Source organism: Channa argus, chromosome 21, assembly GCF_033026475.1.
Source record: "Channa argus isolate prfri chromosome 21, Channa argus male v1.0, whole genome shotgun sequence".
NCBI lineage: Eukaryota > Metazoa > Chordata > Actinopteri > Anabantiformes > Channidae > Channa > Channa argus.
Window position 1 is genome coordinate 5,728,496 of NC_090217.1, and position 16,329 is coordinate 5,744,824.

Sequence of the window (16,329 nt, forward strand, 5' to 3'; positions counted from 1 at the left end):
ACCAGAATAATAAGCAGAAGAAACAGAAAAGACAGAAAAACAAATAGTTACATATATTTGCCACAGAACCCTGATGCTGCTTTTGTTATTGCTGTGATTACTAGTTTGGACTAAAGCACTGAAAAGAAATGGGAGGGGGGGGGTCCACCACCACCCCCTTGCTGCTTCATTTGGTGTGTTTGCATGCTCATAAATTTCATCCCTAAATGGAAAATCCACTCTAACAGCTAAAACCAGGAATTTTCTATTTAAAACACTGTGCAGAACAAGCACTTGAATTTGTGAGAAGCACAGTGAATATTTCACTCCTCACCTCTCTCTGTGATGGTAATCAAGACATTTTGGGATGTTAAGAGGAACGATTCTGACATTGTTGGAACAGAATTCAGTCTTTTAAAGAAAGCCATGTCTTAACTGCATGGAAGCATGAACATCTTTGTAACAGTTGAAAGTAACACATTAAAGGTTTAAAGTGCAGCTTGTGGGTAAAGGGTTTCTGCTGCAGGAATGTAACGTAGCCTGAAGTTTCCCAAACCCTGGGCTGTGGTACAAGTAGTCAGTTCCAGTTTGTTTTCCTTCTCCTCGTGTTTAGTTGGCCTTTACACCAAAGCGCGCATTTTCATGCCATGCTTGTTATGCTAATGCTTAAATAAGATAAAGTAAGACACCTCTTACCTTCCACAAATCACAAGTGACAGCACCACATGCACCTACACGCTCCCTCTGCGAGTTCCTGGAACATGATTTAGTGCTACATCCTGACGGGTGCTGAAATGTAGAAACTAAACCAACTGGGTAAAGTTCAGTATGTTCCTGCAGTAGAAACCCACCGTAAAAGATGGGACCTACAGTAACAACAATAAACAGCAGATTTTACCTTTTGACATTTTTTTATAACTTCATAAAACTTAAATGTCACAAGTGCTTCAGGACAGGACCGTAGATAAGGTTTATATGCATGTAAACACACCAGTTTATCTTGGTTTATCCTCCAGCAGCATGGTTCTTGGCAGATTTATATCCTCGTTACAGTAATTGCATCTACACTGTGTGTGCAAGATGCGGCGCCAGCGAGAACGTTTTCATCCCAATGGAACCATTAAGTGTCACTTTTTATTGGTCCAAGAGTTTTTTTTGCAGGGCAAGTGGGGAAGTAATTCAAGTTATAGCATGTGAATTTTTGTTTTTTGGTTTCTTTCACTGTTGGTCCGTCTGTCTCTCCATGTAGTCCTTTGAACGTGTCTGTATGTCAAGGCCATCTTTGTCCTCCTTTTTCCTCACCCCCATCTTTACCTGACATCGTGGAAGTAGAGGTTGGCACATAGACATAGCAGCACGATGGACACCAGCATGTAGTAGATCAGATTCCTGAATTTAGGCTCCAGATTGCCCTGCCGGTACCAGAATATCTGAGGGAGAGAGAGACACGATGTAACTCCACATTATTCAGTTAGAAGTATCTTTTACATGGTTTAATTTTTATTATTACACAACAGTAATATTAATGGTAAAATAATCTGATTACTGTGATAATTTAAACGTGTGTGTTACCAGCACTATGGTTGATCCACAGGTTAACAGGATGCACACGGCGAAGAAGACATTAAGCGGTCGTGGAGGCAGCAAGGGGAACACAAATGAACTGATCACAGTCACCTGGAAGAAAAAAAGTCACAATGTTTCAAAGTGTACGATTGTTGGAAGTTAAACCCGTTTTCTCATTTGTAATTATGGACAATCAGAGAACTCCCCTAACATGATTACCAACAAAAATCAGCATGCGTTTTTTTAATCCTTTTAAATCTTTTTCCTCAAGAGGTGATGCCTTTCCACAGAGGGTCAGAAAATGGGTTTGATTTGGATGAGTTAAAACAATGACACTTATTTTAGCTTCTTTCCTCCTGAACGTTTATAGACATGTACATTTTGTTAGTTCAGCAAGAGGATTTTCAGCGTGACAGGGGCTAAATGCTTTGAATACAACACTGTAATTATGACGTTTCAATCCCCATTTCGAGCTGTGACAATCTACAGACCAGCAAAAACTACCTTAAACAAATTTTCTGAACCTCGGTCCTCTATTCACCACAACTATGACTGTTGTATTTTAACTGGTGATTCTAATACTTATGTTGATCACAAGGCAGACAGCAAAATTGTCTTTTTGCCGTTTTATTTACGGAACAGTATGGATTTCCTTTAACTTGTTAATAAGCCAACTCACAACCTAAGGCACACAGTACAAGCATGTTCTCTGTTGTTGACTTGGCTCTGTCAGACCATCACTCCATATTTTTTAACATGTAAAACTGTGCACTGCAGTCTTCTATACAGAGAGTTGTTTGAAAAAATCCCCCTATTTTCCTCGTTTGACAGTTATTTGAATAGTTTTAAATAACAGATTGACTTCAACCTTAGATGCTGTTGCTCCAGTGAAGACCATGTCAATAATAATAATTAAAAAAAAAAAAGGAACATGGAAAAATCATGATACACTGAAATCAAAAATGGAGCGTAAAATGCAGAGCGCAGATGCTGAGAAACACAGCTACACGTTCAAAGAAAAGTAAAAAAATTATAATAAACAATTTGTTACATTAAGTAAAATTATTTTTTACATTTAATTTAATAATAGCATAAACAACCACAAAGTGCTTGTTAACACAACCTAGAACATTTTAAACCAGGTCAAAAACACTACCAACCACGTAGATAGTCTTAAACCTGAGGAGACTACTTTCAAAAGAAAACAGCTGCCATCAGGTCTGGCATCAGCACACAATCCCATTACAGCCACATGAAGTGGCCAATGCCGAGCCACACTTGACATTTATGTTCTGATTAATGCTGTAGCACTCAAGAAGGTCCAAATAAAAACATATACACTACATAACCTTAATATTGAGCAGCTACATCTTCCACAATAGTACGATGCAGTTAACAAAATCTAAATGGCTGCTAGTTATGTAGATTACTAGGTCAACATAACCTGAACAGAAACCCTGTCACCAAACAGAAACCCTGATACTTACTAGAACAACTGCAGATGTAAATCCCCCGACTACCATATTTATGATTCGATCCTGTAAGAAAGACGGCACTCATTAATTTAACATACAATCTGTGCGCACTCTAACTCTTCAAAATTAAGAGTTCAAATACTAAATATATTCAATAATCTAACAGGTTGGAGGAACAGAAAACTGTCAAGTCATCACAGTTGAGAACCTGAAACTGGCCAATATTAGCATTTTTATCAAAATATTAACATATTCAATTTCATGTTTGTTTCCAATTCATTATTGACCTGCTAACCCTGCTGTAAAATAGCAATATGTAGCATGAATAAAGTCACAAACAAACAAAAAAACATTTTAGGAGGTGTCTACCCGAGCTGTGGTCTCCCCGAACAGAGGTCTATTGTCCAGGCCGCTGGTGCCATACGTTCTGGTGGTGAAGTCGTCCATGGTCGCACGGGCTGATGGCCACTCAGCACTGACCACTTACCCCCTCAGCAGCACCAGCTCCTGGTAACACTAGGCCAGTGCTGCATGCTAGCAGGCTAGCTTCCAGCTGCCTCCCTCGGTCAGAGAAGCTGTCAAGGTCCCCGGACTCATGGAGACATCATTGAGGGCGGGGGCTCTGCTGGCCTGGCAGGCCTAGTTACATTACCTGTGTGCCAACAAGACAGAGCATTACAAGTCTATGTGACTCAGACAACACTATCAGGGTTTTCTGCAGCATCCTGCCCTGACAGGAAAACCCTAAAACCACATTACATGAGAGACATACCCCGTATTATGCAAATATGTTTCATCAAGACACCTTTGTGTGAAAGGCACAGTGAAAAATCTGATCAGGACAATAACATTTTTGTAACCATGGGAGTAAACCATTGCCATCATTCAAATGCCAATGAATAAACTGCACGTTAATGTCTGAGTTTATGTGATCTTAAGTCGAGCAATTTCAAAAACTTTCTTACAACTTTCTCTAATCATTAATATTCAAAATATGTGTTTGGGTTGCTCTATTCCAATAAGCTCGATTCAAATCTAAAAGCTCCAGTTGCTTAAATACACTTCATTGAAACTAATCAGAAATCAAACCTGAAAATGTGTCCTTAATCATTCTGTCATTTAAAGCAACAAAATCTGCCATCTGATGATAAAAATGATTAAATCAATGAGGAATGAGCCACATTAAAACAAAACACTCCATCAGTAATGCAGACTGTGAAAAAAATAAAATAAAATACACAGCATCAATTAAATTTACAACTTGAATATCACAAATCTTCTGCAACACTTTGCAGGCCAAAACATTTCACTACTACTACAGAGATAAAACCTCTAAAGCCAAAGAATCACTGGCTATATTGGTAAATTCTTCATAAAAATGACTTGTGGTTATACATTAAGACATGATTACAGACAGTTAATGTTTTGAACGGATAGCATCTTTGAGAGAGGAAGAGGTTGACAACTGCTGCAGAACAAAACCACATTCAAAAGAAAACAGATGATATTTAAAGGTTCCTTCAGCTTTGCTTCCTCTATTTTTAGGTGTGATAACAAACCAGTTACTTCCATCTTTGAGAAAATTGTGTTCATGATGACAGATAAGAAGAAAAAAAAGGGGGGGAAGTAGAAATCAGAACATATTTACTTTCTGATAGCAATAATAACAGTTCTATCAACAGCTATTCTTACCGTATTTGAAAGATACTTTAAATGACTCTGTTGACATATCATAATGTTTTTAAAGCACCTTTAGACCATTGTTATTTAAACCTAAATGAGCTCCAGTAACTTATTTTCCTTTCACAGTTTGTTGCAGGCAAGTGAAATATTTCCTTTTCAAAAATACTGGCAAGTTTAAGTTACTGATTGTTGCCTATGTCCCTCAGGTATTTAACAAAAACAGGCTTTATGATATCAAATCTCACTCCTCCTCCTCAAATTTCCCTTCCTCGTCCAAAAACAATGGAGGAGGACATGCACCATTTCTTAAATTAAAAACAAACTGATGTTTGATCACTTTAACAGCAAAACGTCTGAAAATCCATCAGTAACGCAGCCTGTGAGAAGAAATACACAGACACACACAAGAAAGTTAAGACTCAGCTCAAAACTAGAAACTACCCACATCCCTTTTATGCTTGCACACCTGGTGACACCAGGGTGTGTTCAGACATTATTTTTTTTATAGATAGATAAACAGATACAAAGAACAAAACCAAGGTCTCAATTTTTTTCAAAAATGAGAAAAGACAGATGAGAACAAAGGTTAAAAAAAAATTCTTCTCAAAAGTGTCACACCATGTCTTTCTGTACAGTTTCGCACAGACAGCAAAGATAAGCAGCCACATTTGTTTCCTCCTTTCTGGGTGAGATGGCATAAGAAAAGGAAATAAAACCCTTGCAGAGCTTTCTCAGCAGAAAACACAAAGAGGAAAACAAGAGCTTCATTATGAAGTAGCATAAACCTGGCCAAAAGCTACATTCCTCCAGAGCCTTGTGATTCATAAGGCTTCTTACGAAATAAATAAATAAATACATAAAATAAAGACAACTTGATCAAGCTGAGAAGAGAAATATGTCTCAAAATGTCAGCTCATCCCAAAGATCTTAAAAACAACCTTAAACACTGTAAATCAACATTTAAAAGGACACTGAGCTTTTCATACAAGGTAGGAAGTTAATTAAAGCACATTTGTTTCAACATAAATATAAAACTGTCTAGGTATTTTAACACCTCTTAATCCGCAAACATCTGAATCTTAACTAATTCAGATTAGAGCAAACAAGTATTTTCATTCTCACAAGAATGCAGCTGCTTTTTTCGATTAACCTTTTTGTAAACTAGTGATTCCCATTTGTCATTTTGCCTGAAAATCTGTCCAAATCTAAGTTTGTTGTAAAGCACAGAGCAGCAGCACACGTTTCCATTTGAGACACTAGAAAGAACATTTGTCTTCCGTTTAGCTTGAACCACAATAACAATCAATCGACCGATGATTCATATTTTCATACATCTTCATATTTTGGAGAAATTGTTTAACCTCCACTCACCTACAGTAAGTGTGAGGGCAATTGGTACAGAGGACAAGGAATCCCTGAGGTCTCTGCATATTTCTGCTCTCTTTTCACAACATACCGTCTGAAGATTTTACAACAATGTACAATATTTTCACTGCCACTTGTACTATTACCTCGGCATAAAACAAAAGGCGGATTCCTGCAACCCCCTGCTTTATTTAAGGGGATAAAAGACAAATTAATAATACTTCAGATGGAATCACTGTTCATCAAGTACTAGTCGCGTACCAACAGTACTAGCCCAGCCATTCATCTGTCGGGCACCTGCTCCTCTTCCCCTCAGGTTACCTGTCGAGCAACTTTCAATAACTGGGGGCCAATCAGCCGCATTAGTCAATTCGAATGCGGCTCCAGTCAAAACCGCAGTCGGTGTATCTTGGTAAGACAATCAAAGAGATATAATCTGCGGCCAAAACTTTCACACAGCAACACAAGCAGAATGCGCCAATCTCTGCGAGACATTTCCCCGCAATGTGACCCATTAGATTTCGCAAATAACGCCAGATTAGCGTTACCGCGCTAGCAAAGGCTAAGCAAACACCTTTGAACTTTAACCGAACAGCCCACTAGCTGTGCGAGTCAACTTCGCGTTAGCTGCCTCAGAGTACGCAAACTAAAAGCGAGGAGACCCACCCTACGCCGCCATCAATGTCTTTAACTAGTTATGACGTGTCGAATATAGTTTAACGCCAAACGTAGCATCGTGTTAAATCTAAGCTTTAATGCTCGCTACACGGTACAAGGCCAACCGTAAAGTAGGTTGACGAAGCTAAAGCTAGCCCTCCACACAGCTCCGCTCCGGTCAAAACATTTCTCCCCATTTCCTTTAACCGGCTGTTCAACTGAATTGTGTCCGTCTACTTGCCTCAAAGTCCCCCGCTGTAACTCTTCTGGCAACATGGGTTCACTTCATAAGAGCCAAGCAGTAGGGTCAACGTTAAAGGGGATAAGCCCGGTAGCTTCAGCTTGAAACCCGTTAAAGGCGCGTTCGGTAACGGTTGAGCCGACCACAGCCTCTGTGGCGAGCACACGCGAACGCGCGAGACCGCATTCAAAACTCAAGCCATTTAAGCTTGGATTCTGTTTGGCAGCAGTTCCGCATTTTAAATATCTCGAGAATAACCGTTGGCATACAAAGCAGCAGTTTAACAACAGACAAAATATAACATAATTCTGTATTTCAACAAATGCAAACTTGAAGAGCCAGGATAACGTTGCGTGTTAGCTTCACTCCCACGCAGGCCACTCACCAAACCTAACTCAAAAATCACACAATTTAGCGATGGATTCTATTTGGCAGATTGTGTGTGTTCTTTTTAAAATGTAAGATTTTTTAAGCTGTTATTAACAACATATAGTATTATATCAAATATATTATTTTTTTGTCCTTTCGGCTTAACCCGTGAGTTCAGGGTCATTGTCCGCATGTTTGGCCCAGTTTTAAGCCGGATGCCCTTCCTGATCCAACCCTCCCCAATTTGTACAGGGCTTGGACCGGCACTGCACAGCTGGGGAGGGGAATGGGCTGTTAGGGGTTCAGGATCTTGCCCAGGGACGCTTCGACATATAGCCGGGACGGGGGATCAAACCACTGACCCTGTGGTCCGTGAACGACTGCCTTTACCAACTGAGCTACAGCTGCCCCTTTTTATCAAATATCATATAAATATTATATATAAAATACAAATATTATCTCTTTTATCTTTATCTAAAACAATAAATGGAATTCTGTGTGAGGACAATGGTTGTAACCACAGAATAATCTCTAACCCAAAGTAGTTCACATCATGTAAAATAATTACCAACAGCCATTTTCTCATAATAAAACCAATGTGAGTTACACATGGATTGAAACAGAAATAGCCAGGTTAAAATGAAGTGGGGTAGGCCTAAAATATGACTCGTAATACAAATTTGAATGTGTTCCTAATCACAAGTATAAGCTCTCATTCGAAGCAGCTAAACAGAGTGAAATGTTCTGGATGTGGGGGAAAAACCTTAGTTCTATGAACCAGGGCATAATCTACCCTTCATCCTTCCATCATGTGAGAAGAGTGTGACAGGCCTAGAGAGTAACCTCATGGTTCCTGACTGATTTAACGGCTTGAGATGGAAAAAGTGCTGTGATCTTTTGGGTCAGAGAAACCAATGATAACAGTTTAGAACTACCATGTTAAAAGTAATAATGGGTTAGCTATGGTGCTAATGGCGCTACCATTAGATGAGGATCCACGATGTCAAACAAATCTGAATGTGTGTGCTATTATTCCACCAAGTGAACATCTGTCTGGTCTCAGAATGAGGCTGGTTTGTAATATTTCGGTTGTAGAAAATCAAATACATAAGTATTTTATCTTATGTCCATTTTAAATTTAAGCAGAAGCCAAAGTTGACTCGTTACATCCATAAAGGACAGTGCAAACTTGTCCCATTACTCCACAATTATAATCTGTGCCTTTAGGGGTCTTTAGGGTCTGAGGCCACTGTGCAGCTACACATGTTGCCCAGTCACATGAGCATTTTAGTTAAAGTTTTAGAGCTGCAGGACAAACTTTATGGGCAAGTTTACTGAGTGTGGTTGTACAACCCCCAGTCATGTTTAGATGCAGAATAGATGGTCAGATTACCCAATAACAAAATAATACAAGGAAAATAATCAAAACAAAATCCATTAGTTCACAAGAAGCAGACTGAATGCCTGTAACCTCTACAAAGTAAGTCTCATTTATTACACACATACTCGTACATCAAAAGGGGATTGTAATCTATCCCCAATGTTTATGTTGACATTTGCTGACTTCATCATAATACAAAGGAGATGATGCAGTTCCCTCTTGGTGCATGAAAAAAGTGCAGGCAACTTCAGTGTGCATAGACTTTGACTTTGTGGACATCACGGTCCTGACATTCTCTTTTCCTGTTGTAGTAATAAAATGTGTTGTCTCGACGCTGCAGCTTCTTCACAAAGCCAGTCTCTGGCCATTTGTCAATCTGGTAAAGGCACAATGGGACAGACATGCACAATTTTTAATTACTATTTATAATTTTATTAACATCATTGTCACCCGCAGTCATGGTACTCGTTCTCTTGTTTTGTCCAACCAATAGCACAAATCCTTATAGATATTTAGTTTACTGTTATTATGTGTAAGCAGTAAAATCTGAAGGGCCTGAAACTTTACAATCACTACTTATTCATCATTTGACATAAACAAGTGACTTCTAAAATAGGTTGTCCTTTCTGTTTCTAATGTCCCTTACTGTTACAACATTATATGCAACATATATAATACTTTCTTCCTGTGCTTTGTATACACACAGACACACAAACAAAGCAACACTAGCAATGCCATTGACACACTTGGCTCAACTCAACTACATTCAGGGAGGAGGGATATTTACCGAAGCCCCTTGTTTGACTTGTATGTACTCTAGTTCATCTCTGTAGCCGGCCTGTTGGAATCTGAACAGGTTCTCCACCTCTGTACTCCATCCTTTGGCCCTGCTCATGGCCTTTGGCTTAGAGTGGTTATCAGTAGAACAGGACATTCTCAGCACACTGGTCTCTGGTGGCTGACAACACATCACACGCCAGCTTTTATTAATCTACAATAACATTTATCACTTACCAATTTATTATTGAACATTGGTTCATTTCTGCTTGAGTTATTTTTGCTTGTTTGAAGAAACGCGTTGGAACCCAAAATCTGAAGTTTAAAACCCGACGATTAGACTCTGGCAAACACACTTAACGCTAGTCCAATAAATGATTCGCCAGTGGATCCTCAAAACGTCGTCGAAATAACCCAAGCTTTATTACAAATTGGTTTTAAGGTTTGTTTGGCAGCACACTTGGATTTTGAGGTGTGGCGTTAAAATCCCACGTATTTGCCATAATTACCTAAAAGCAGCCAGTAATGCCTTCAATTCCACATTACTCTGCTCATGTGGAGAGATGAATTTATCGTTTGCAAAGACGAAAATTAAATTAATTTGGAGCCGAATTTAGTCACACTGCACTGGCTTCTCCGTCCATTCCTAAAACAATACGGGAACACGGAGTTTACTTACGTATGATTTCAGTTGTTTGACGTGCCTTTGTAAAAGACAAGTTACCTAGCGGGAGTTAGCGTCTGTACGGCTTTTCTTCGGTTGCTTGGTTACCGTGAACTTTCTTCTTCGGTGTGGGAGGACTGTCGCAACAGGTAGAGCTACTGATGAGAGGGGCCTAAAACCAGAGCTGCCCGGGGACAAGTGTCCCTTTTCAGTCCTGCTACAATTAATAAGCCATTAGGAAGGAAATTAGCATATAGACTATAATAATATAATATAATAATATGTTGAAAATTGTACATCGATAAAATAGTTGGCTTTTGCTTCTAGACGTATACTTTGAAGGTGAAACCCAGGTAAACAGCAACAATGACGTAGCTCTAAATTGCAAGATCACTATTTCATGGAGGCAAACACAAAAACAGGTGCTTCCCCTTTGTTTAGGAAAACCTACAGCAAGCAAAATAGTTCCATCTGTTGGTCACAGGAAAAAGTCCATCAGAAGGGCAACAGCTGTGGGCATAAAAACCTCAATACATGTGAAATCTTTTCGAGACGTAGGCCCTTGGAAAGATATTAATACCTGTAAAATTTGACGTATGTTAAATTTAGCTATATGTGGAGCATGAACAATTCTCAAATATATTCAATACCCAAAGTTTGGATTTTTAAATTGCTTTAAGGTTTTAAAATTGTTAGCTTTATTTAACTTTTTAATTAAGATATATTGTGTTTTCTTGCATTCTCTTACATTTTATGCAGGATATTTTCATTCACATTTCATACTTCTTGAGCCCTGTAGTTTCTACTAATTGTGGAGGAATTTTAACAAGTACAGCGATCGCTGATGAAGTGAAAGCGACATCCATACTGTGGCCAGTCAAGTGTAAACATGGAGAACAGGAGCCAACAGTGTTACTCCTCTGGCATTGCCTCCCTGCTGCCTCTCATACTGTGCTGAGGCTGGTCAGATCCTGTCAGTAATATTTAACACATATTTTGGCCCGAATGAAGACACGTGCACATGACAAATAAGAAAAATCTTTCCAGAAAATTATGAATTCAACTGAGAAACTTTTAAGAGAAACTTGAAAACTGGGAAACGGGGAACTTAGAAACAGGGACCAGCTTGAAAATGTCTGTTAAAGTTAAAAGTTGCCCTCCTGCAGTCAGTGCAGCTGCCTCCAGAATCCCCTGAACCTTTCCCCTCCCTCAGTTGGGAAGATCTATGCATGAACACACATACAAACAGTGCCAGAATGTGGTGAGCCTTTAAACTTCCTTAATTATTTGCTGAAACTGGGAAGAGAGCTGGCTTTGTTCCCTGCTCAAGGAGGGAGGGTGGGGTAAAAACCAATGAGGGGAGTAAATCATGTAGGGCAAGTTGGGAGGGGAGAAAACAGGGCCATGTTGTGAGCAGTGTTGCCTCATTCTAAAACTCAAAAAACAGAGAAATGAACGTGACACAGGCGAAGAAAGGGGAACATGGAAAGAAGGAGAAATATGAGGTGGTTCACCTCAGGAGAGAGATCGGCTTGCTGCCTGCTGTGTGCTTCATCATTGGTACGGTTGTGGGCAGTGGGATCTTCATTGCTCCTAAGGGGGTCCTGATGAACAGTGGCAGTGTGGGGCTCTCCCTGCTGGTGTGGGCGCTGTGTGGAGTCCTCTCATTGTTTGGTGAGAACACTCATAGTCTTGTATACCTGTGGTTTGTCATGGTGGGGGAAAAAATGTATTTTATCTTGTTATTTATGAAAAACTCATTATAGATCACAGTAAATCATAGTTTTTGATAGAGGTGTTTTTTGACTGATTATTCAGTTACTGTAACACACTCCAGACGTTATAGAAATCAGGTTCACGCAATATTAAAACTTGTCTTCTTAAACATAAGAAGGTGAACTAGTGCAGCATATATATTTAAATCAGTCAATACACAAATCCAACAGTAAAATAAAATATAAAATATTTCACACCATATGCAGAACATGAGCTGTGAGTCACACTGTTAGTTACTGCACTGATGCAGTAACTGCTCCAGCAGATATGTATCACATAATGGCTGTTAACAACAGAACAGATATTAAGCAATAGCACTATCTGTATAAACATTACAGATTACTAAGAATTCTGTTGCTGACATACTAATGTTCCTAGTTTTAGGGCAAATGTTGATTTTTCTTTAGGAATGTGCACTTTTATATGTTGTTATTTTTCCAAAGTGTTGCTCTTCTGCTTGCTTCATTAGGAGCATTGTGTTACGCTGAACTAGGCACCAGTTTTACCAAATCGGGGGGCCACTACACTTATCTACTGGAGACACTGGGGCCTCTGCCTGCCTTCTTGCGACTCTGGGTGGAGTTTTTATTCATCAGGTTAGTTTTGTTTTGGATAAATTGACTTAAAGCCAAATGAACAGAACCTAACATACTTTCCATCTCCAGGCCTGCAGTGGCTTCCTATGTATCTCTGGCTTTCGGTCGCTATGTGGTGGAACCGTTTTTTGCACCCTGCGTTGCTCCCCCAGCGTTAATCAAAGTTGTCAGCCTCCTCGGAGTGAGTGAGTGGTTTTATACTTCCTGCTTCTGCCTTTAATGCTGTTTCACTGCTCTGGATGTCCTTCCTTTAACAAGGTGTTTGTTCTCCGCAGCGTTTGTTGTCGCAGTGAACTGCTGGAGTGTCACCATGGCTTCTCGCACTCAGGTCACATTAACATTCATTAAGATGTTTGCTCTGGTCCTCATCATCATCCCTGGTGTCATCGAACTGGTTAAAGGTGGGAGAACAATTGTTACTCAGGTCCCGTCAAACGGACTCAAGATCCAGTGCAGTTGTTTTTCTAGAAAAGAAATCCTGTAAATTTACAGGATGGTTGGGTAGTTGACTCATTAAGAGAATACAGGTGGATCCTGTCAAGTTGGATTCAGTTGTTGATTATATTAGGCTTCCCTTTCTCTGCTCTCACTCTCTGTCTTCCAGGAGAGACAAAACATTTCCAGAATGGTTTTGAGGTTGAATCAATAACACTGGATAAGTTGCCACTTGCCTTCTATAATGGTTTATATGCCTACGGTGGATGGTAAGCATTCGCAAGCACTATGATTTATTGTTCACATAAGGAAAATGTTTTCACAGATTTTTACATAATGAGAAAACTCAAGATACTGTACATTCCAACACTCACTGAGACCTGATTCTTTCTTGTGTGTTTGAGCTTGTTCCTTCAGGTTTTATCTGAACTTTGTCACAGAAGAGGTCATAAACCCAAATAGGTATTTAACTCGTGATATTTGTTCTCCAGTTAATCAGTTTCTAAAAGTTTCCTATTAAATCTCTTTTTGTGTGTAATTTGTCTTATCAGAAATATCCCATTGGCATTAATCTTCTCCATGGTGACAGTGACAGTGTTGTATGTGCTCGTTAATGTGGCCTATTACACCATGATGTCTCCTGCTGAGCTGCTAATGTCCGATGCTGTGGCTGTGGTCAGTGCTACACTGTGCAGTACTCTGAAAGCAGAAACCAGGATCAGAGTGAAACGATTTTCTAATTTATGTCGGAGTGTTGGTCTGATCCAGAACCTGTGTCTCTGCAGACGTTTGCCAACCGTGCTCTCCAGGGACTGGCCCCTGTAATTCCCATTCTTGTGGCTCTGTCCTGCCTTGGAGCACTGAACGGCGGCTTCTTTGGATCACCGAGGTAATAGGGGCCAAGAAACAATATTAATATTTCTATTTCAAAAGTATGCTTTAACTCAACTACGGGCTCTTATTTGGAAGTGATACTGTCCCTGTTGCAGGATGCTGTTTGTGGGAGCTCGGGAGGGCCACTGGCCACCGATCTTTTCTATGATTCACATCCACAGACGAACACCTTTACCTGCTGTGCTGCTACAGGTGAGGTACTTTCTACACAAACAGTATATGTGTGCCAGGTATATGTTGCTGATACTGAAACAAAAGGTGATACGTTCAAGACTGTTTATATATGTGTAAATACCATCACATAAAAGCATCACATATTTATCTTTTGGAGCACAAATGAATTGGCCTTGCAGTTACAGTACTTTTCGAGGGCACTGTATTTATCCAGAAATACATTTCATTGATAACCATTATTAGAATGATGATCTTTACTAGTGCCAAGTATATGATAGAAAAAAAAATGTCCAAATATGTTTTACTATCTACTACATGATAATATCCAAATGTCCCAGGTTGATAACAAAGCTGGATGGGAACAGTGGTAACTGTTACAGCTGTACTGTCTGTCTCCAGTACCCTTTGGTGTTGCTGATGTTAATCAATGGAGAGATCTACCAGCTCATCAACTTTGCGTCCTTTGCTCGCTGGTTCTTCATCGCCTTGGCAACCCTGGGGATGCTTATTCATCGGTATCGCTCCCCCCTTCATCCAAGACCTTTTAAGGTTAGCGTGGCATAGTTGCCGTGCAAAAAAAAACGTTTTATTTTTCTGTGCCCTATAATAATCAAACACTGTTATATTTGTACTGTTTATTACTCTAAAGGTGCCGTTGGCCATTGCTGTCATCTTCACAGTGGTGTCCTTCTTCATCGTGGGCGTGTCTCTGTATTCAGACCCCTGGAACACAGGAAGAAGCTGTGCTTTCACACTTACCGGAGTCCCAGTTTACTATTTGACTGTTTATCGCTTTCACCTGCCCAATAGATTGAAACACATCTTTAGTGAGTCACGACAAGATCTGACAACTTGTTCTAATCGAAAGTTTAATGTTAAAGTGATTTATAAATTAATATTTCAGTATAGCACATTTTCCAGTTTAAAAAAAGAGGTAAGACTACAACATAAGCACAAACTATACTGGAAATGTGCTTTTAATGCAAGCGTATTAAAACTAATTTTCATTCTAAGTAAGAGAGCATCTTCTTGTGTTAATTCACTGACATATTAATGCTAGTTTATTGTTTTTTTGTTTTTTTTTTTAACTGGCTTCTAGCTTAGATTAGGTTAAGGGCCTGATTAGGCCCCTATGAAAAGCTTTCTCAGCTCTCTATAATTGATTCTCTTCTACATCCCCAGACTACTGCAGCGTTCATCTGCAGATCCTTCTAGAGGTGACTCAACAGGAAGTACAGACATACTGAGGACTTTATTTGGGAAACCAAGTTAACAACTGTTTTGTTGTTTAACACGTGGTAACTTTCTGTTGTTGCAAAAGAATGTTTGCTGAAGCATCAAAATACTGATTTGACTTTGAATGCAGATGATCTCTGACATCCGAATTTGAGGTGTGCTCACACCAGCTGCGGTCATACACACCTAATAAAATCTTGTTTAAAGAAACCTTCCAGTTGAACTCCATACATAGTCAGTCGTGTGAAAGGTCCCTAGAGTGGACATTTTTTGTTTTCTGGTGCTGCTCTTACTAGACTGCTCTGAAAGCTGATTGATCTTTGCAGGGGGTATTTGGTGTCCGACTGTAGCCAGCTGTGCATGAAACCTGGCTGAAAGTAGCCCTCCTGCTGAAGGTGCAGCTGCAGCTCCACCACTCTGACCTTTTTCCCCAAATGAGACGTCTTTGAGAGCATGCGCACACATTCAAACACTACAAGGCAGAAATTGTGAAGAAAAATAAATAACTAAATACATAAATACATTTGGAATGAAGAAACCTGATTCTTTTCAAACACTGGCAAATGCTGTCGCTTTAGTAAATCTCTATTTCCAAATTTGACAGCTGATAATTGTTTAAACAACCACATCATAAATGGGACTGTGAAGTAAGGTTGTTCAAAATGTATACACAAACGACTCAAAGTCACTAATTATCACAGTTATCATTTTCAAACCTTTTACATATTTAATAAAACATTTCAAAATGCATCGATAGACTAAAACAAATGATAATGTTGAAGCTGTTGTTACCGACAATATTCTTTTATTCAGTAAATTACTCTGCACAATACACTTTTTGTGTGGCCTCTCATTTTGATTTCAGCCTCTCAGTCTCTCTCGCTCTCTCTATTTCTTTCTCTCTCTCTCTCTCTCTCTCTGTCTCTCTCTCTCTCTCTCTCTCTTTCTCTCTCTCTCTCTCTTTCTCTTTCTCTCTCTCTCTCTCTCTCTCTCTCTCTCTCTCTCTCTCTCTCTCTCTCTCTCTCTCTCTCTCTCTCTCGAGGGCCATCAGAGGCAGAACC

At 39.6% G+C, this 16,329-nt stretch overlaps 3 protein-coding genes across 8 annotated transcripts in view; 1 reads left to right on the plus strand and 2 right to left on the minus strand.

Moving 5' to 3' along the window:
- The window catches only part of tmem243b (transmembrane protein 243, mitochondrial b), an 8,652-nt gene extending 1,515 nt beyond the window's left edge, over nucleotides 1-7,137 (minus strand). The window contains exons 1-6 of one of the 3 annotated variants that reach the window (XR_010911985.1): nucleotides 6,967-7,137; nucleotides 3,390-3,672; nucleotides 3,033-3,083; nucleotides 1,552-1,656; nucleotides 971-1,409; nucleotides 1-845 (exon numbers count right to left, since the gene is read on the minus strand). The exon at nucleotides 1-845 is cut by the window's left edge and continues 1,515 nt beyond it. Coding sequence is in view for 2 of the 3 variants with exons in the window: in XM_067490234.1 (XP_067346335.1) it covers nucleotides 1,290-1,409; nucleotides 1,552-1,656; nucleotides 3,033-3,083; nucleotides 3,390-3,467 (354 nt within the window). In the remaining variant the exon portion in view is untranslated. Of the gene's footprint in view, nucleotides 1,410-1,551; nucleotides 1,657-3,032; nucleotides 3,084-3,389; nucleotides 3,673-6,329; nucleotides 6,908-6,966 lie in introns of those variants that run through there. The other 2 variants (XM_067490234.1, XM_067490235.1) reach the window with 2 other exon arrangements.
- A 1,669-nt stretch (nucleotides 7,138-8,806) lies between these two features.
- Nucleotides 8,807-10,365, minus strand: meig1 (meiosis/spermiogenesis associated 1). 4 transcript variants are annotated; one of them, XM_067490239.1, is made up of 3 exons: nucleotides 10,218-10,365; nucleotides 9,504-9,674; nucleotides 8,807-9,092 (listed from the first exon to the last, which is right to left on the minus strand). In XM_067490239.1, the coding sequence occupies exons 2-3, from the start codon at nucleotides 9,648-9,650 to the stop codon at nucleotides 8,964-8,966; spliced, it is 276 nt and encodes a 91-aa protein (XP_067346340.1). In that variant the 5' UTR covers nucleotides 9,651-9,674; nucleotides 10,218-10,365; the 3' UTR covers nucleotides 8,807-8,963. The 4 variants fall into 4 exon arrangements, with proteins under 4 accessions (XP_067346340.1, XP_067346338.1, XP_067346339.1 ...); XM_067490237.1 differs by having other exon boundaries at nucleotides 10,173-10,364; XM_067490238.1 differs by lacking the exon at nucleotides 10,218-10,365 and adding an exon at nucleotides 10,003-10,147.
- A 1,205-nt stretch (nucleotides 10,366-11,570) lies between these two features.
- Nucleotides 11,571-16,100, plus strand: LOC137106646 (cystine/glutamate transporter-like). Its single transcript, XM_067490240.1, has 12 exons — nucleotides 11,571-11,831; nucleotides 12,403-12,529; nucleotides 12,599-12,714; nucleotides 12,805-12,930; nucleotides 13,134-13,233; nucleotides 13,382-13,426; nucleotides 13,516-13,639; nucleotides 13,750-13,853; nucleotides 13,954-14,050; nucleotides 14,432-14,581; nucleotides 14,682-14,859; nucleotides 15,215-16,100. Exons 1-12 carry the CDS (start codon nucleotides 11,609-11,611, stop codon nucleotides 15,277-15,279), a joined length of 1,455 nt encoding a protein of 484 aa, XP_067346341.1. The 5' UTR covers nucleotides 11,571-11,608; the 3' UTR covers nucleotides 15,280-16,100.
- Nucleotides 16,101-16,329: the final 229 nt, after the last annotated feature.